Source organism: Mobula birostris, chromosome 15 (genome assembly GCF_030028105.1).
Source record: "Mobula birostris isolate sMobBir1 chromosome 15, sMobBir1.hap1, whole genome shotgun sequence".
Lineage (NCBI taxonomy): Eukaryota > Metazoa > Chordata > Chondrichthyes > Myliobatiformes > Myliobatidae > Mobula > Mobula birostris.
Genome location: NC_092384.1, coordinates 48,766,162 through 48,787,889, shown reverse-complemented (window position 1 = coordinate 48,787,889; position 21,728 = coordinate 48,766,162). Strand labels below are relative to the sequence as shown.

Sequence of the window (21,728 nt, the reverse complement as noted above, 5' to 3'; positions counted from 1 at the left end):
AAAATTATGTAAAATGCACATACCTTTGCAATAGACGGTACAATTGGCTGTTTCTTCATGCCCTGTTATTTTCAGTTGCCCTAGCCAGCAACGTTCCTCTTTTAAATGCAAAGGTGTAGTAACAGGCTGTGACGAGACAAAGCATCCAGTTTAGTAAGCTGTTTATTATTCAACCATTCTTTCTTCACCTAAATTTGATACACTGCAAAATCAATTCAAGATTACACCAAAGCTCGAAAAATATGGTTAACAGTTCTGATTCATTTAAAGCTAATGACTCTGTTGCAATCAGTGCATCTACACATCTCTCATCTATGAGAAGAAACTTCATTTGCACAATTCCAAAGTTGTTATACTGAGTTCTGTTTAAGATAGAGATTCAATTGGTAAACCAAGAGGGATTATCACTCTGTTGCAGAGTGAATCTTGTTACAGATTTACAAAGCTAACATTGCTGTTAAGAGGAAATCGTTTTGTATCATCGTCAAATTGCGCAAAAAATGCACACTTAAATATATAAAATGCAATAAAGTAGTACATTTCTAATTACACAAATATTTTTGACAAAGAAAATTCATTTATACTATATTTTCTTAAGATTTTGTTCAGTCAAACCTTTTAGTAATAAATGCAGAATCTCATAAACTAGCACTTTGAAATGTGCAGAAAATTTAAGTAGGCACGTCGTAAGAAACATTGAGAAAATACTGGATTGTAAAACTGAATTATATTAGTATTTCACCTTACGTATGAACAAGTGGTTATCCAAACTTTTTTTTAAAACAATCATTCTGAAAAGTGCAGAAAGCAAACACTCTACGAAATCAAAATACGCTGCTGTTGAATGGAGACCCGGAGGTGGCCTGCTCTGTGTGTGAGAGTGAGTGGGTGGGGAGCTTGTTTTGCTGTTGTTGTCTTGTTTTGTTTTGTTGTTGCTGCTTGCGTTGTTCTGCTGAGTATTGTGGGTGTGCTACGTTGGCACCAGCATGTGTGGCAACACTTGTGTGCTGCCCCCAACATGTCTTTGGGTGTGCTGGCTGTTATGCAAATGAAGCATTTCACTGTATGTTTCAATGTACGTGTGATAAATAAATCTGAGCTTGGTTGAAGTCCCACGTGACGATCGGGAAGGCATCAGGGTGCACTGTCTCATGGCTTCTGATCAGTACTCAGTGCCTCTAGTGGCACCATTGTTTTAATGGGTTATTTACTTACAAGGTTATTCCTTCATCATCACTCCAATTTTAAAGAAAAGTTGTTGGCTGTTAGACATTACTAATGGAGTCTGCAGCTTGGTGCTAGTAAATGGTTATTAACCAAAGTTCCCACATTTTAAAAATAAAGCATGTTACAAAGTTTGTGATATTCTTGACCTTCCTTTGATAAATACTATAACCAAAAAAAATCCTCACTGTGTAAAATAAGCAACCAGCCACAAGATGGTGCCAGTGACGGACTTACCCTTGTACCCATTTCAGAATTTCTTTTCCTGTCTAAGCAACGTCACAAAATGTATAACTCAAAGTACAGTTGGAGCAGACCCAGATTTAACAATGAATTAACAACAGACAAATCATTTTTATGTTTAGACTATCAAGCTGGAATGATTGCTATGCAGCCAGATTTACTAAAATCATTTCATAGTAAATTATTGCACACAAAAAAAAAACTCAACATGGATTTGAATGGTACTGCTAATAAAAAATGCTGGAGAAACAGTGAAAAATGTTATTGCAAGAAAGTTATACAATAGCACTTTTCCTGGAGTATTCTTGCAACAGTAGTTCCATTGCAAATGTATTTAGTCATAACTAGATCATATCCTGGATCTATATTTGCACTGATCACAAGTGACGCATTAAAGGAAGTGACAGACAATATTCTTCAGGAACCATAGGGTGGCTAAAGTGAAATTGGCAGCATATCAGAGAAAACAGGGATGCTTGTAAGTGAGTGAGTTTGTTGCCATCAATAATATTCTAGGGAAAAAATATATTGTTATTCCACAATTTCACATTCTGCCTATTCCAAACCAAAGCAAAAACAATTTAGCTTCCACCTAGACATTTTACAACCTTTTTTCATGCCAATGAGTCTCATCATTATTCGAGGGGTCCGTGAACTCCAGGTTGGGAACCCCTGCTCTAAAATGAACATCTTATTTTCCACCCTCAGTGAAATTGCTCTTTCCTAATTTTTCATTATGCTAATGTGCTCTTTTCACCAAGTATCTTATTAACAGTCAGCTTTCATGCTCCTCATTACGAGATCATTCCCAACCTCTCTCATTACAGGCTCTGCTGTAAAACAGTAATCCCTACACTCTTCCTCTCCCCCACCATCGCACTCAGTTCTGAAGAGAGGTTGCTGACCCAAAATATTGACTGGTTGCTCGTTCCACAGCTGCTGCTTGCCTGGCTGAGTTCTTCCAGAATTTCCATTTTTATTTCAGGTTCCTGCATTTGCAAATCTATTTCTTTTTCAACTGAAATGCAAATCTTATGACACAAATCCTAAGTGCTAGAGGTTAAAAGGAAAGTGCAAGAAAACAAAGTTAGGCTCTTAGTGCTTTCAGAAAGTCAGTAAAGACAAAGAACTGCACAGCCCTTTGGACTATAAAATTTGACGATTCCCAGTGATTAGTGCACTAAATGTCTCAAATTAGTAGAATCTCATTAGTTATGAAGAACAGTCATCAAGAGAAGTTGCCTCTCCAAAATGCAATAATTTTTGCCTGTGCACTTGGCAAAAAAAAGTTTTAGTCCCTAGTCTTGCTGTTATATCTGCTTCTGAAATTACTCAATGCTTGACAATGATGCTGATGTCTGCAGTACTGAAATCTCTCACATCCTTTTCCAATGAATGTTAATGATGGTGAAAATTTTAATCTGGGATGATCCCCGAGCTGTTGCTGAGCTGTTGATATGAAATCCAATTATTCAGCCTCAAACCAAGAATTACAGTCATCACTGAGAACTCATCAGTGCAGTAGCTGGTGTTCAAATCCCGATGCAATATCCAACATTCACAGCAAAACCCAAGTTTAACCAAAAATAAAACATCTTATTTATGCATAGGAGAAAGCATGTCTTAGATTTGATATGCTCTAGTCAGCTAAATATGATTATATTTCAAGCTGCAAATTAAAATATATGGCCACCAAAATCCTTTTACTAAATTTGATACTAAAACTTGGTTAGAAAAGTTAGCAACTTTGTTTTTCTTAACTGTTCATCCATTTTGGGATGGTAAAGTGGGGAGAATGGAATTCAGTTGAAGAGGACTTTCTTGTAAAGTTAGATTGTTATTTATCTATTATGAGAAACCTCAAAAGCAAAACCAGTATAAGTACACTACATGCTACAGCAGTTAGTAAATATAGGTTGCATTAAGATCTATTGATAATCTGAAATCTGTGGAAGATAAAACTGAAACCAGACCCAATTTGCATTTTACGAATCCCATCCTACTGCTGGATTACCAAAGGTTGTCAGATTCTAGCCATATTAATTAACAATTCAGATGCTCCACTTGTAGTTACATTATGTAAATTTTCTATCCGATGAATTTCCCAATCTTTTTATGTTTGTTAACAGGCATGATTATGTTGTCAAATAGCAGAGTAACTGGATAATAGGTTTTATTATCACCACTAGAAATGGCTTCTCTCAATTTTTGATTTCAATTTCCACACTTCCAGCTTCTAATATTTTTCTTTAATTGCCTCTTCATGTGATCTTGTACAGTTACAGGAGCCAATAAACAAAACTGTGTCCAAAATGGGAATCCATGGCAAGCTAAATGAGCCACTGAACTAAAGAAACTTCTTGTAATCCAGCAAGTTTTAAAAATAATAAGAATGCGTGAGTAAGGGGGAGGGCACAAGTAAAATATATTTGCAGAAAAAAGATCTAAGGAAAGTACTAGAGTAAAAAATTGCAACTAATCTTGCTGGATCAAATATACTACAAGTGGATGGTTAGAGCAGTACAATTGAAGAGAGTGCATCTTTGAAAAACTGAATTTTAAATTCAAGTCAGCATACAAATGCAAATTAAATTCTTTGTTCAACATATGGGATAATGGCATGTTCAATCAAGATTAGAAATAACTCTTTAGAACCCAGTTTCAAATATGGATGCAACATATAGCTGCCTAAATAGAATTAAAGATTCAGAAAGAACAAAATATTCACTAGAATTCTAATACAGTATCATGTTTTCAAGATCACAGCACAAAGAAGCTTGTATAATTATTACAGTGCCGTGTTTTAAGAAAACAAAGCTGATTACTAAACCAGTGAAAGTTATCAACAATTGTCCATCTAGTAAAGTATTTGAAATACCAATTCCACATACATAACAACATTAGAGAAAATTATTCAAAATTTACTTTGCAAAAGTGTGCTCTCCTGAGTAAAACATACAAATTACACACTATTGGCAAAGTACATTTCGTTAACTATACCTTTAGTTTTGATATGTATTTTGGAATTTCTTGTATATTTGAAATTTAGAAACTGATCATTAAAATACTTGAGTATAAAAAACATGGTTCTGGTATCTCAACTTACAATGTATACCATACTTTTACAGAGATGAAGGAAAACTATGACAAGAGCTTAGCGCTGGTAATATTAACCAGACTGTCTCAAATACATATCATACACAAACATGTTCCATACCACATCTTTATCATCTACTTATCACTAATTTATCGGGCTTCTCCCCAGCGCACTAGAGGCTCAGATACTTGAAGCTTGCTGAGCTGTTTAATTTATCACACTTTGTAGTTCTGGAAAACATCCATCAAACTGTTGAGTTTCTTTAGAAGGAAAAGAAATTTTAAGAGTTTTTAGGAAACTTCACAGATAACATAAACAGAACACATAACTGCAGTGTAATATCAGAAAGTTTTAATACAAGCAACCAAGTTTAATTGCACTATCAAGGAATTCTAACAGGAAAATAGTTTGCCAAAAATACAATCTGATAATTGGAGAGTTTTAAATTCTGAACATGAAAAGAATTGTACATTCAAAATAGGCTGCTATAGAAACAAATATAACATGTGGAATAAGATTTACATAAGATAAACATTTAAATAACCTTTAATTATCTTGTGTCATTTTCAAGGGATTAAAGTCTCGGCAAAAGGTGCTATCATTAAATTAATGCAAGGTACTGTCGTTTTCCTTGTTTTGAGATTGCACGTTCTTTACAATAATCTATTGCCACTTGGTAGTCTGGCACCAAAAACAATAAAACTACATGAAAATGAGTCAATTTAAAAATATACATTCCTGTAAAATTCATAGTTCAACTACCTACCAGCAAAGATCGATCAAATTTTTAGAAGATGGCTAGCTGAAGCTGCAATTACACTATAAACCGGTCCCACAACCCACACAGAAAAGGGTCAGGACATTTTACAATGAAGTGACTATTTAAGCACAGCAGTGTTCCCTTCTTCCTTGCCATCACAAACTGGTCTTAATCACAAGCAAATACACAATGAACCTTAATGTGAAACTAATTATCTGCCTCCACAATGTTCAACCCATGATCAGTGAAAAGGAGAGAGAAAAAAATCACCCATCCATACTTGCATTAGCATCAGAGTTGGAGAAGCTCTCCTGTGATTTCTTACACTTCTTCACCTTTTGCTCTCAGTATCCTGCAGCACACTCAATTACTCTCTTTCCTGACTTTTACTGTTCTTCCCCCCCCCCACCCCACCCACTGATCTTCCTTTTGCAAATGACTTTGCCAAATTATTTTCAGGTCTTCCTCATTCTGCTAAGCCTGCCTTGCCTTACAAGTTCACCCTCTCCCCTGTTTAACAATGAAGACAATGCTGCATCAATGGGTCTGTTAGTTTATCCAACATGTGCACCAGGTACAGAAATGAGAAAATGTCACGGTTCAATCCCCTGCCTCTGCTGTGCTGCGTGATAGCACCCAGAGAGGGAGTTGGTATGATACTATTAGTATTATTACATTGGGGTTAAAAGTGGAAAATAGGGCAGCTGTCCTATTATTGATCATCAGGACAGTTGCCCATTTTAATAGTCTATTAAATCACTTTTGGAAGTATCTTGCAAAATCAGTTTTGATTGGTAGTTCTGATTAAATGTGAAAGTGACTTTTTGCAAGAAAAATAACAAGAGCTTAAATGCTAACAGTGGGCCCCTTTGTTTTTAAATTTCTTTTTCCACTGTGCTGTAATTCTGATCAGTGGCAAGTGCAAGCCTTGGTACTGTTCCCCAGGATACAAACGACATGGAATAGACAAATAAACTCCATCTCTAGTTACCCAGGAAGGGACTTCCTGCTGAAATTCCAGTTCTACCACTATGACTATAAGAACTACAACAGCAATACTTCAACATATGACACTGGACTCAGAGCAGGAGTGCCATCATGTATATGGATGACAAGCTTTAAAGAAAACCATACTGCCTGCCATTTCACAACTCATAGGGAATCATGTCTTTCTTTTGCATCAGAAGATCAAAATTGCGTTTGTAAAGTTGTACCATAACCAATGCAAAAGTAGCAGCTTCTTTCCATCTGCTGCTATGGTACATGCAGAGGATGGTCACATCAGCTGAAGGTACATAAAAATAGGAAACCAGGATATATAAAGGCAAATTATTATGGTTCTCAGAAAATGAGCTTCTCATTGTAGCTTCAGTTCTTTTAATTGCTTAAATAGCTACCAACTTAGTTAACATGATTATGATAATTCATCCAGATATTATGAATTTAGTCAGATGGTCATCTCTGAAAAGGAAAGCTTAGTTACCGTTCCCAAATTTTAAAAAGTATTAACTGATACAAAATAATCATACTACACCGAAGCAATTATTTTTGTTTTTAAATGTTTACATACTATTTTAAATTATAATAATGCAAATTCTTCATACATCAGGAAAAAGAAAATCCCAAAAGAATTACAGAAATTTAAGACAGAGAAGCAAGGTCATTCAGTCCAATGTGTCCATGATGGTCAAAGAGGTTTGATGTAGGATCATCTTTGTAGCACCCAGTTAATAGTCTCAAATAATCAGCTGGCAGCTGAAATTAGAACTTCCTATAGTTTCACTGTCATCATCACTAATACAAAACTTCTATTCCCAGTTTATTTAAATCCCCCAGCTGCAATGCCAGGGTTCAAGCTCATCACTTAAATTTGCTGGTCAGTTTTCCTTCAAGTAATAAATTATTTTACAACTATATAGCTTCCCACACTGATTTTATGTAGAAACTATTTTACAAAATGAAAAAGAGAATCCTTAAATTGCAGCATTACAAATCCAGTTAATGGTAATTATAACACGAGGCACTTTATCAGCTGCTTTAGAAAATCAAACCTTACTTTTGCTTGTTGAAGGTTGCAGATTTTAGTCAAATAGCTAGGTTAAGAGGAAGAGATATCATTACTTCAATTTGGCTCATCTTGGCATATTGAGGACAATGAGAAATATCTTTTTTTAAACCAAGATGCTTAATTCTTCTTTAAAATCCAACAGGCTATTTCATCAAAGCTTGTTTTGTTTCTAAACAGCTTATTTTTTCCCCGTGGCTACGCAGGCCTATTGACTCTTGCCCTTGACCCAATGATTTTGCAGTGATAGTTTAGAAACTTTCAAGTAGCTGATAAGGATTTGTATAGATTAACAGAACCTGTTATGACTGAGAGTAACACAGACCAAGCAGGAATGACGGCTTTATAGAATATTTTAACAATTGTAGAATTATACCATGAATTAGGCTTGCAGTAATATCTGGATCCAATAAATTGTTCAGGACTAACAGTCCTTTTAAAATACCATTTTCTACATAAAGAATATGCTGGAATGGTTAACACAAAAATCCAAAAAGAATTCCAAAGACTCCCTTATTTTTAATATTGAACAATTAATGTATTTACATTCCAGATATTGTCAAAACAGCAATTTCATTACTTATTTTTAAATACAACATTGTATGGCAAATACTCTACAATCAAGTCATATAGGGATTAGGTCAGTTCACACACTCTAATTACAGAGATTTGAAGTCCTAAAATAGAACGCATTTCACAGCTTTACAACAACCCAACCGATTCTCCAGTCATGAAGTTGTTTTAAAAGCCCAGTTTCTGTAACATCAGTAATATTTTAGTAAATATATTAGACCTTTTTTAATCAATTGTGATAACTTCACTTCAAAGGCAAGTACTGCATTAGAAATGCATTTGCCAAATTATGAAGAATTTTTACAGATTTTTGCTGCTTTGTTAATTGACTGATTAATGAACTCCTAATTGAGAAACTGTTGCATCTATAGTGAACTGAAATATTCTTCTGCTTATTATATAGCGGGAATGATAACCCTGCTGCCGGAAATCAACAAATATGTAGATAGAAGTCTAAATCTTGGAAATGAACAAGTATCAGCCAGAAATCAATCATTTTTGGACTTGGTGTACCAACAGCCTCCCAGAAGCATGGCGCCTGAGTGAGATAAAGTACAGACTAGAGAGATAAGGGTTAATCTGTATTTAATTCAAGGAGATGATGAACAGGACATTTAATGAACCCAGAAATATAGATGCTTTTATGTAATCATGCTATGTTCTCACAAACCAGACAACCATATAGTTTTGTTAATTACCAGTTTAACTATTTTCTCTTATCAGAAACATTTGTATGGCCAAAATTAAATTCAGAATGTCACCAAATCATACAAGTTTGTAAAACCCAGTTCTAAGTTGGTCACACACAATAAACATTACCAAGTAATCTGTTTATAATTTAAACTTGAAATGTTATATCCTTTCTTGCATTTGTACTGTATATTGTCCACAAGTTTCCAAAATTCTAATATATATGCAAGTAAAAGTGATTGTAATCCTGTGTGGAAAAATACTGTTATAAATAAAGATTTATTTATACAAAACCTGCTTATTAATGAAAACAACTGCTGGCTTTTCACTTTTAGAAACTGGGTTTGAAACTAAATCAAAGGAGAATAAATTTCCTCCCACCCTGGATGAACACACTCTGATAAGATTTCTTGATGTCAACATTGGTTCTCCAAATCAAAAATGTTCAATGTCTAATTCTAACAAATACATTTTTTAATAACTTGAGTGATGAAAATTGACTATGCAATATCTTATGTTAGATCTTGAGAGAAGATAGATTTCAGTTTCTTATTAAGCAGAGTGTCTTTACAAGTACAATTTATTCTAAGGGTTATTATCAGTCTGGTGAGAATACTAAGGGGGGTTGATTCTCAACCACCATTAACATTTGGTTAGTGGAATTTCATGGAAAAACAGACCAACTACCAAAAAACACTTTTATTCTCCTCTGTATAGGTAGCACATCTCAACTGGTCTTTGATGGCACCTGACTATATTCAAGATTATATTTCCAAAGTTTGCCATCACTTCAGTTATCTATCCCAGTCATATTCCCAAACTGTCCCAATGAAGCATATCAAGTTTGTGGAAAATTATCTCAACTTTCATGCAGCCACATTGCAATTTCAGATAACCAGCCTTTCCAGTTTGCATTAGAACGGCCAGTTTAGATGAAAGGTAATTGGTCTGAAATATTATCTCGGTTTCTCGCTCCACAGATGCTGTTTGACTTGTTAAGCATTTACAGCACTCTCTGTTTTTATTCAAGATGTCCAGTGATTCAATTTTATGTATTACTCAGTTCCAGCATCATTTTTCCATCTCTTCTAATTTTTATTCATCTCTATTTATTTATTTCTCTCTGAGATGGATTTTCTGCAATTAGTGTGATTGTGTGACTGTGGTGGCAGAGCCTGTTTCTGCTTTTCTTTTTACTTTCCACACTCCCTCTTCCCTGCAACATAACACTCACTTGACTTTAACCTTTTCTCAGTTCTTTGAAGGTCAATGTTTAACAGTATCTATCTCAATTGATACTGCCTGACGTGCGACAATTTCCAACATTTTCGAAATTGGGGGCATAAGAGTATCTGAATGCAGCTCCAAGGGTACAGCACAAATCTGTTGTAATTCAGACTAATTGTCAATCTCAAAGAATCGACAATATGGCTTGCATGGAATAACTTCATCACATTAATTAACATTGAGGATGTGGGAAGGACTGGTTAGAGGAACACAGCTGGAGTGAATTAAAGAAACCTTTACTCTTAGTTTTGCTTTCCTTGATCTGGGAGCAGAAGATACCCACACTGAACCATACCCTAGCATAACATACCTCACACTGATAAGCACCAACATGCTAGAATTGAATTGCTTTATTATTGCCACAGGTACTGAGGTACAGTCGTGCATACAGATCAAAAGTTTGCACAGTGCATCGAGGTGGTTCGAGGTAAGACAATAAAAGAATTCAGATTAAAGTGCAACAGTTACAGAGAAAGTGCAGTGTAGGTAGACAATAAGGTGCAAGATCAAAACAAGCTAGATTGTGAGGTAGAGTCCATCTTATCATACTAGGGAACCGGTCAATAAATTCACAATAGCAGCTAGTAGATGTCTGGTGGTATGAGCTTTCAGATTTTTGTATCTTCTGTCCAATAGAGAAGGGAGACAAGGGAATGTCGATGTGGTTCATTTTGGAGTTTACATAGATTGGCTCAATATTTTCAGTTAGGTGAGCTGCATGCACCCAATTTTTGACCTGCTAAAAGTATTGCACAGAGCAAGGGCAGGAGCTTGCTGATTCCAACAAGATGGGTTTCCTGTGATACTAATGATATCACTTTGATAGAGGGGCCATAATAAGCCCTGCTCTTCAATCACCTGAAGGGAACGAGCAGCTAACTAAAAAACATGGGAAAGCAAAAAAGCTGCCAGTGTAGGAAAACTGAAATAAAAATTGAAGCTACTGGAAAAACTGGGCTGGTCAAGCATCATCTGTAGAAAGTGAAACAGTTAACCTTTCAGATCAAAAAACCTTCAGCAGTTGAGATTTTACATTTTCTATTATGCGCAGGTTTAACAATTTGTGGAAGATGATATTCAGAAATATTCAGTAACAGTTTAAATCAAAAGTTTATACAAGTTATTAAAAAATAAAATATTTTCCATATATGCACTCCCCTCTGAGTGAAGGAAATATAACACAACTCCCTTTTAAACCTATGCATACTTACTGCCCGTTATGTCGCTGGTGCCGAGGGCAGCAATGAAGGTCCTCCCTCTCTGTCTGCCCTCAGCCATCTTCTCTACTGTGCCACAGCTGTGGGTCAGGGTCCTCATTTCTGCCCCTATGCTATGGCGCCATAGACCAAATTGTCTTTGATCTCCCGTGTTTCCTCGGCCCTTCAGGGGTCCATTGAAGTGCTGCCTTGATGATTGAGTTGGCCTCTCTTCTTATCACGTGCCCAATCCATCACTAACGTTTCCTTCCGATGGTTGTGGCCATGCCACTGAAGGAGTAGGGCCAGGCTAGGGACTTTTCTTGGCCAGAAAATACAGAGGATCTCCTGGAGGCTCAGGGTATGGAATGACGACAGTTTGGCAAGGTCACTCTCTGTCCTGCACCCGCATTCTGACCCATACAGGAGTGTGGAGAAGACGCAGCTCTGGCAGAGCTTCACCTTGGTGTGGACGCTGCACCTGGTTGATATCCATATGTTACTCATTGATCTGAAGATGTTTCTAGCTTTGTGAGTTTGCACTGGATGTTGTCCTTGGTCCCACCATCCTGTCGAATGATGCCGCTCAGCTAGGTGAATCTGCCAGTGCTGGGTAAGTCGACACCATATGCCTTGACGGGAGGAAGAGACTCTACATTGAGGGTCATGGTCTCAGTCTTTCTCTGGCTGACTCTGAGTCCAACTAAAGGAATGCATGTGATAGTAATCTGAGGTCACGTGCAAAGTCAATGTCTTCTAAAGTTGAGAATGTACCCTCTAGTATTTTAAATCCCTTTCTCTGGGAAAAAGTCTGTGTGCACTCACCCTATTGATACCCCTTATATCTCCAAGGTAATCCCTCAGTCTCCTACACTACAAGGAATCATGTACTAGCATATACCAGATTTTGGAACAAGCCATGAACCCATGAACACACATTATAGCTTTTCCACACTATTTACTTATGAAATTTATAAATGTTTATGTCTGCACTGTATAGCAACAAACTTTGTGACATATATCAGTGACAATGAATCTGAGTCAGGTTCTGAAATTATCCCAAAAATCAGGCCCTTTAGTCCGTGAGCCAGGACCCCAAATTTGGGCACCGGTACCAGCTGGGGGGAATAATTCTTATAGTGATTTTTGGCAAGGTATACACCCCTACTGCTAGAAAATATGTGATAGCATTGCAGCGGTGGTAGCTTTCTTGCTTGTAAGAAGAACCTGGTGTGGACACTTGGAAGGCGAACAGATCTAGAGAATCAGACAATCCCAAGCTGGACGGGTTTTAATATCAGCACCAGGGACCAAGAACCAATCTCACAAGACATGGTTGAGCACCAGCCACACAGCTGACCACAGCATTTGAAATCCTGAACCAATCAGAGCTAATCAGGAAGGAACTTCATCTAGAAACAATCGTGGTAGTCATGGATCAAGCACTCTATGCAAAAGCCACTGAAATTTCCTGGGAGCACAAAGAGCACTTCTCCAACATTCTTCTCAGGATGGGGACATTCCATACCATATGTAATGCCTTAGCCATCCCAGGAAAGCGATTTCGGGATGCTGGTCTAAAGGACGTATGCATAGAGGCTGGAACTGTCGCAGAGGGGTCCATCAATGGAGTCCTTGATGATAAACACTACAATCGTGCTGTCAGGGTCCACAACTACATCTATGAAGCACCGATGAGACTCGCATGGGCAGAGTTCATACCATGGGTTGAGGACAACGTTCCAGAGGAGTGGGATGATCAAATCATTCTTAGACCATGTGAACGACATGGCCAGTGACTTGATCCAACAGAAGTTGAACAATCTGCTGCAAAGTCCACTCTTAGCTGAGCTGATAACCCTGTGGACAGACTTTCTGGAACACCTCCGTCACAACAATGGAGAGCTATCCGCATTCTGGATATCATACGTATATGGTAGAGAACGTAGTACTTGGGCTTCTGCGCGCCTCTCGTGAGGGGGACTGGGTGTTGCACCTCCATGCTATAAGAACCATGATCCCATGGTGCTTTGCCTATGACAAGATGAATTATGCCAGGTACCTGTCCCTTTACTTTGCTCAGATGATGAACCTCCCAGAGAAGAATCCTTCTGTGTATGAGGCCTTCAAGACAGGCCAATTCTCAGTGCAGCTGTCAAGTAACAACCCCTTCGAGCAGATCTCTATAGACCAGGCTATTGAAGCCACAGTGAGCAAAAGCACACAGACTCCTGGAGGCACATCACAGTTCAGCCTGAAGGCTGGAGCTATCAAGCGTCACTAGTAACAGCTGAGCACCGCAGTGCATTCCTGGGACAGTTAAGGGAGATTGTGCAAGGCAACAAATCGGAGCTTTGTCATGCGGAGCTACAGCAGCCAAGAATCCAGAAAGATGAGGAAGCAGTCTCAGCAGTGGTTAGCCTCATACATGAATGGGTCAACCCATTTGCAGAGAAGCGGGACCTCATTAGCATCTCTACGGCAAAGGCAGCCCCCAAGGACATTGCCTCCGACCTGATGAAGACATATGAGATTGGTGAGCAATGCTATGCAACTTTCAATGATGCGAGACTAGAGGAAGACCTACTAGCAAAGAAGACGCGAGACTAGAGGAAGACCTACTAGCACGACCCAATGAAAACCAACAAGCTGAAACCATTCAGTGATATGTGTAAGAAGAGAGAAGTGAAATCAAATGGGAGGGCGATCATCTTGAAAGCAGACAGGTCTTCATTTGGACACATCATAGTGATGGCGCAAGGGCGCAGTCTACGTATGGAGGATATTCTTTCTCTCTTGTATGCCCCAAAAGCATCGACCACCAAGGTCAATAAGCTCAGGTATCACCTTTTCCGTGCCAAAAAAGGTGAAATCGAAAGTCATCAACTCCCACCATGCAAGGACTGCTTAACAAAACATGCACAGTGAGCCAACTACCAGGCTGGTATATGGAGAAGATGTTTGGAGAAGGACCCACACGTGCCAAGCCCTGTTGGTAGAGAATAGAAGATGGAGAGAGAAGAGGAAGCTGAACAGTTGGTGGTGCACTGGATGGAAGGCCAGCCAGCACCCGATGCTGTTCTGGATCTACTGGCCTGTAACTGTCCAAAAAAATGTTCACTCCCAAGATGTATGTGTGTTGCAAATGGCCTCAGGTGTACTGACATGTGTAGACTGGCAGACTGTGAGAACCAGGCATCCACCTCAGAGTGTGGAAAGTTCAGGTGAAGACGTGGAAGACTTGGAAAATTATTATGATTATCAATAGGTTATGAAAGTATGGAAAACAAAGCATGGAAAGCAGTCTTTGATTAAATATATTCACTTTACAACCAAATGGGGCCTAGGTTATGGCCGTGTGGAACCCCACATTTGAATTATTGTACTGTAATTCTGTATGCTATCACAAAACCTTAAGATTGTTTTGATTTGATAGAACAATATGGAAAATATCATGACATTGATAAAACTCCAGAAATCTCTCCAAATGAGGTTTTTTATATTTGGGGAGGGGGGTAACAATTTCGGCTGTACTGATGTTAATATGGAATATATACAAAAAGTGATTACTTATTTGAAGTAATAAAGCTACCACTGGTGCAATGCTATCACATATTTTCTAACTCCAGAGATGTACAAAGGGTGATTGATAAGTTTGTGACCTAATATAGAAGGAGTCAATATTAGAAAACCTAGCACATTTATTTTTCAACATAGTCCCCTCCTACATTTACACACTTAGTCTAGCGGTCGTGGAGCACACGGATCTTGGACCTCCAGAAAGCGTCCACAGCAGGGGTGATTGATAAGTTCGTGGCCTAGAGCAGACGATGAGTTATTAACTTCAAACTTTCTGCATAATCACTCAAAGCGCTAACCTGCATGTACATGTAATGAGAGCTGTATAACCCATCTAGTCTGTGCTGACCCAGTCTTCTGCCTAGTCCCATCCACCTGTATGTGTACCCTAGCCCTTTATTCCACTCTTATCCCTGAACCTATAAGAAACTTCTTATAAATGCTAGAATAGAACCCATATCTACCACATCCACTGTCAACTTGTATCATTCTCACATCCCCCTGAATGAAATAGATTCCTTCTGGTTCCTCTTGAATATTTTACCTTTCACTGAAAACCTACGACTTCTAGCTAAAGTTTCACCCAACTTGAGAAGAAAAAGCCTGCATGCATTCACCCTATCTATACTCCTTATAATTTTCTATACATCTATTAAATCTCCCCTCATTCTCCTGTGCTCAGAGAGAATAAAGTTTGAACTTACTTAGCTTTTTCCTATAACTTGGGTCCTCAAGTCTAGGCAACACCCTCGTAAATTTTCTCTGCACTCTTTCAAGCTTATTGGGATCTTTCCTGTAGATAGGTGACCAGAACGGTACTCAATATTGCAAATTTAGCATCAACAATGTCATATACAATTTCAACATAACATCCCAACTCCTGTACTCAATGCCCTGATTTATAAAAGTCAACATTCCAAAAGCTCCATTTACTACCCTAACAACAGGAATTCTGCAGATGCTGGAAATTCAAGCAACACACTTCAAAGTTGCTGGTGAACGCAGCAGGCCAGGCAGCATCTCTAGGAAGAGGTGCAGTCGACGTTTCAGGCCGAGACCCTTCTACCCTGTGATGCTACTTTCAAGGAATTATGGATCTGTATTCCCAGACCCCTTTGCTCCATGGCACACCTCAGAGCCCTCACACTCACTGTCAGTTTTACCCTGTTTTGTCCTTCCAAGTGCAACACCTCACACTTGCCTGCAATACAATTCCATCTGCCATTTTCCCAGCTGTTGAGATTATGCTGCAGGCTTTAATGGCCTTCCTTGTTGTCCACCATGCCCCCAGTCTTGGTATCATCCACAAAGTTGCTGATTCAGTTGACCACATTATCATCTAAATTATTAACACAGATGATGAACAACAATGGACCCAGCACTGATCGCTGCAGAATATCACTAGTCAGAAATTTCCAGTCAGAGTGGCAACCATCTGATACCATTCTCAGACCTGCCAATAATCTAATTTATTACTTCATCCTGAATGCCTACATTCTGGACCACACAGAACTTTGTCAAAGGCCTTACTAAAGTTCATGTAGACAATGTCCACCACCTTTCTTTCCTTCAACTGTCTTGCTAACCTCAAAAAACTATAAGGATGGTTAATCACGACCTACCTTGCACAAAGCTACATTGACTATCCATAATCAGGCTCTGACTATCTAATACTTATATATTCTTTTCCTTAGAATACTTCCCAATAATTTAGCCATGACTGACATCAGGCTCATGGCACTGACCTATACTTTCTTGGCTTATGTTTAGAGACTTCCTCATTGTCTTTGAACAATGGTAGAACATTAGCCATCGTCTATCTAGAGCAGGGGTTCCCGACCCTTTTTTTTTGCCATGTACCTTATCATTAACCGGGGGGGGGGTCTGCGGACTACAGGTTGGGAACCCCTGATATTTTGGATATTAGTTCGCTTGTCATCTAGCATCTCACATGTGCCCAAGGATGTTTAAAATATCTCTGCCAGAGCCTATTATTGTGTAATGAAACATTATTATTTTCAATCGAACTAACCCAGAGAAACAAGGATGCCTCTGACTAGGAGTAGTGGGTGGATATGGCCAGAGTGACAATGAAATAGGTCCAGCTGTTCAATTATGACTTTCTTCAATCTTTGTTTAGTGGTGTTCAGCTAGCTCAAATATGAGATACAGTTTCACATATGCCGTCAAGCAAGCATTGCACTCTGTTCAGTTTTAGTAAGCATATCTAGTAGTGTGTGTGTTTGTGCACAAGCTGATAAAGGATTCACAACAAAAAAAACATGTGTCTTCATACTATATAAAATGGTCTATTAATTATCATTTTCTTTCTCATTGTACAAATATCTAAGTCTCTGCTATATATCTGTTGCCCCAGGAATAGCACCTTAAAACTTTAAAAGCATATGAACCACAAGGAGCCAGTCTTTGGTCAACTTTTTAAAAATGTTTCTCTTGTTTTCATGGCACAAAATATTTCACCACTCATTCTATACGATGACTACATTTCAAATTAGGACATCTCTAAGGAATTGGCAAAGGCCCCTCCTGTAAAATAATGATTAAAATCTGACCTGGGGGCCTCATGGTGGTATTTCTTTTATAAGACAACAGCAAACTGCTCTATATTCATCAGCAACTTTAACTTAGATTTTGAATGTAACACTTACAATTCTTAGAGCATCAAGTCCGTTTTGTAGATTAACAGCAATGTGACACTTAGGAGAAGAGCTGTTCAGCTTGCAAGCAGGCCATCATATTCATGGTCACCACTGGACACTCGCTTGTATTAATCATAGCTTCCAGCACTTGATCCACAGTATTCTCTGCGCAGATGATACAAGCCCTCTTTCTAGATACGTCTTAAATATTAAATATGATTTTCTTGAACCAAAGGGGATAACTTCAATCAGCTTCACTTACCCCATAACTGAAATGGTCCCACAACCTATGGACTCACTTTCAAGGACTCTTCATCTCATGTTCTCAATATTTATTGCTTAGTTATTTATTATTATTATTTCTTTTTTTTTGTATTTGCGCAGTTTGGTGTCTTTTGCACACTGGTTGAATGCCCAAGTTGGTGTGGTTCATTGATTCTGTTATGGTTCTATGGATTTATTCAGTACACCTGCAAGGCAATAAATTTCAGGGTTGTATATGGCAACATATGTAGTTTGATAACAAATTTACTTTGAACTTTCAACCACTGTCTCACATGGTGTACTCAATCTCTGGAGGAAAAAGGTCCTCTCTCAGATCCCCTCTGAATCACTTACTCCTTAGTCTAAATCTATGTCTTCTGGTTTTATCTACCTCTAATCTGTGCAAGTGTTCCTTGAATATACCCCACCTATATCCCTCATATTTTACATAATTCTGTCATGTCCCTTCTTAACCTTCTCTGCTCCAGAATACACAGACCCAGCCTCTCCAGTCTCTGCTCACAACTGAAACACTCCATCCCAGGCAACATCCTGGTGAATCTCTTCTGCACCTTTTCAGATTCCTGGAGATAGTGGAGAAATGCATGTCAAGAAGAAGATAAAATAACTAGGCAATTAAGACAAGGGAGTTGATGCTTCCAGTTTATAAAGTTTGGTCAATGCGAAATGGAATCAAATATATTTATAAAATGGAGAAAAGATTGATGTTGAGTTATGAGCTGGTTTACTTAAAGTGGGGAAGAAAGAATCACTCAGGTTGTTCATCAATGATTACAGACCACAATGAAGTTCTTCTTGATCAAACAGCACAGTTATAAATTAACATGATGCTGTCAATCACCATCAGCATCCTTCACAAAAATATTGCTTGACACTGAAATCCACCAAAAGCAGTTTCTGAATCCCTAAACTTCGTACTGAATTATAATAATGGAACTATAATACTTCGGTAAATTTCAGAAACAGGAAAATGATCGCAAATAATTGAATTGTGTATCAAATTTATGCTTGGGTCTAGAATGCAGCTAGTTAGTAAACCAGTAAAATGAATCATTAAATTAAACATGGCAAGAAACCAGGGACGGAGTAAGGTCATCAACAACGGGATTGGATGAGGGCATAACAACTGATGCAGAGACTGAAAAATAACCTTGCAGTCATTTTTGATTAAGTAGTTACATACTTGATCTGGAAATAGAACCCATTTTACTAACTGTATTTATGTCCAACAGCTGCACATTTATAGTAATCAAGGGCCTAATAAGATGCACATGAGGATCTGAAAACTGAAACGCAATTTTCAAAATTCTATCAGTAATGTAGTGTATGGGTAAAAGGCAAGTACTGCTCCTATTGAGAAAAAAATACAGAAATTGTGAAGCAGTGAACTACAGACTGGTGATTTTGATATAAATCATGCATAAAGCACTGGAAAACCTGACTCTGAGAAAGAGCATGAAGCTGCTGAAACACTTGGTAAAATAGCAATGTATTCATTGAAATCATTTGCATAGAAATAGTCATAAAAGCCATCCAAAATAAGATTATGACAAGGTAGTTTTGTCAGTCTAATTTACTGGCTTACTTTGAGGTTGTGATAAAGGAGCTTAATAAATGCAAGGCAGTGGATATGACCCACTTAGATTGCAGCAATTCCTTTGAAGCAGTTCTCTGGAAAAGCTGGCAACAAAAATAATGAAAATAGAAAAGTGGTAGCATATTGCCATGGATTTGTCTTTGACTGGAAAATTCAACCCCAAGAATGCTAGTATCACATTTTCACCAATTGTTTAATAATTTCATAATCATATTCCAAGATCAATAGCCAAAGCTTGAGAGTACTAATTCAATGTTACCACACCCACCCTTGTAACACCCACAATTATACAAAGTTAATGAAGCAGGGAGGCTGCAAAGCTGAGGAAGATTTCACCATTATTGGGAGCAGAGCAAAGAAAAATATCAATACAGAGTGTGTTAAAGTACATCAGATAAAGCAAAATATCTAGGAAGGATTTATTAGTTAAATAGAGAAAAATGTCCCTGGATGAGCGTTCAAATGAAGCTTAACAGCACCCACGGTCAGTCATTACATTAAATATTCATTCCCTCTGTCACCAGCACATTCTTTGCAGTATGCACATCATGCACATCAATTACTTGGCAACGTTTCTCCCTTGTCAAGCAGCTTCCACACCTACAACCCAAACCCCATGAAGAATGTTGAAGGCAAAGTTTTAGCAACAGCACTTCCTGAAGTTTCTGCTCCAAGTCACTCTTCACCCTAACATGGAAATAAATTGTTGCTTCTTCATAGCTGGGATTAAATTCTGTAATTTCCAAATGAAAAACTTAGTGGGAAAACTTGGACCCTTAGAAAGATTCAGGAAGGCAGGTTTCCACCAACTTCTCACGTGATACTTGGGATGAGAAATAGACCTCAGCCCAGTCAATGATGCACACATTCTCTAACTTAACATCTATAGTATCCCTACGAACATAAAGACAAAAATTGTGTGTGTCATTGCACTGTTGACACAACTTGGGTACTAAACTCAGAAATTATTTGCTAATTCCCTGGAATGATGAAAATACATTAATACTTGCACTTCAAATGGCTACCAAACCTCTCCTCTCAGAGCATGGTGAACTGCTCAGCTGTATATCGGTGAGACTCGTCATAGATTGGGAGACCGCTTCACCAAGCACCCACGTTCCATCTACCAGAAAAAGCAGGATCTCCCTGTGGCCACCCATTTTAATTCTACTTCCCATTCTGATATGCATATCCACAGCCTCCTCCACTGTTGTGATGAGGCCACACTTAGGTTGGAGGAACAACACTTTATATTCTGTTTGGGTAATCTCCAATCTGATGGCATGAACATCGATTTCTCAAACCTCCTCCACACACCCTTCTCCTTTACAATTCCCCATCCCCTTTACCCTCTCTCACCTCATCTCCTTGCCTGCCAATTTCCTTCCTCTGGTGCTCTTCCCCCCTTTCTTTCTTCCATGGCCTTCTGCCCTCTTCTATCAGACTCCCCCCATCTCCAGCCCTGTATCTCCTGCACCAATCAACTTCCCAGCTCTTTACTTCATCCCTCCCCCTTCACGTTTCACTTGTCACCTTGTGTTTCTCTTTCCCCTCCCTCCCACCTTTTAAATCTACTCCTCAGCTTTTTTTTTCTCCAGTCCTGCAGAAGAGTCTCCACCCAAAATGTCAATTGTACTCTTTTCCATATGTGGTGCCTGGCCTGCTGAGTTCCTCCAGCATTTTGTGTGTGTTTCTTACGCTTAGTGACATTTCTATCCCCTAATACATACCCAACAACTTGTCCACACTGGAGCAGAACACGTGGATCCTTAAACAGCCATTACAGCCAGCTGAGGACCCACCAATAGACAACCCCTTAGGACAGGGGCCCCTAACCTTCTTGATGCCATGGACCAAGATTATTGAGCAAGGGGTCCATGGATCCCAGGTTAGGAACCCTTGCCTTAGGAGAAATTCATACTTGACTCGAGTGATTGCACTACTACTCAAAAGTGAAAAAGTTGGCTAGGCACATTGATCACATTATACCTGCACAGATATATTTATTCATCCAATCAACATCCTCTCCTTAAGTGGGACCATGGAGAATTTTACTGTTCAAGTATTCAAGGATGTATCATTTTTAAAAGCAATGAGTTGTATCATGCAGATTCACAGCAACCCAAAATAAACAATATCTGTAAATTACACCTGCTGGTACAGGTCAAGGTTGTTTTTTTTTCTCAGAAATTCTGAAAGCCATCCCACAATCAAATCCATCACAATATTTCTAGCATCCAGTCCTATTAAATAACTGCGATTTTTCTAATTCCAATTCAAAGGAATCTGTACCCCATAAGATGAAATGCACTAATAGTCCCTTGACCAAACAATTCAACGGCTTCACAACACCTGACTAGAAATCAAGTTTTTGTGCTATAAATCTGCATTCTCATTACTATCACATCAGACTTTTGAGACTGTGGTGTTATCCTTTTTCCATTCCAACACACCTAAGCAACGTCACTGGCA

General features: G+C 38.4%; 1 protein-coding gene across 3 annotated transcripts in view; it reads right to left on the bottom strand.

Moving 5' to 3' along the window:
* The window catches only part of zfpm1 (zinc finger protein, FOG family member 1), a 215,345-nt gene that overhangs the window by 35,222 nt on the left and 158,395 nt on the right, over positions 1–21,728 (bottom strand). For all 3 annotated transcript variants that reach the window (XM_072279737.1, XM_072279739.1, XM_072279738.1), the window contains exon 5: positions 24–126. In XM_072279737.1, coding sequence (XP_072135838.1) covers positions 24–126 — 103 coding nt within the window. The remainder of the gene's footprint in view (positions 1–23; positions 127–21,728) is intronic.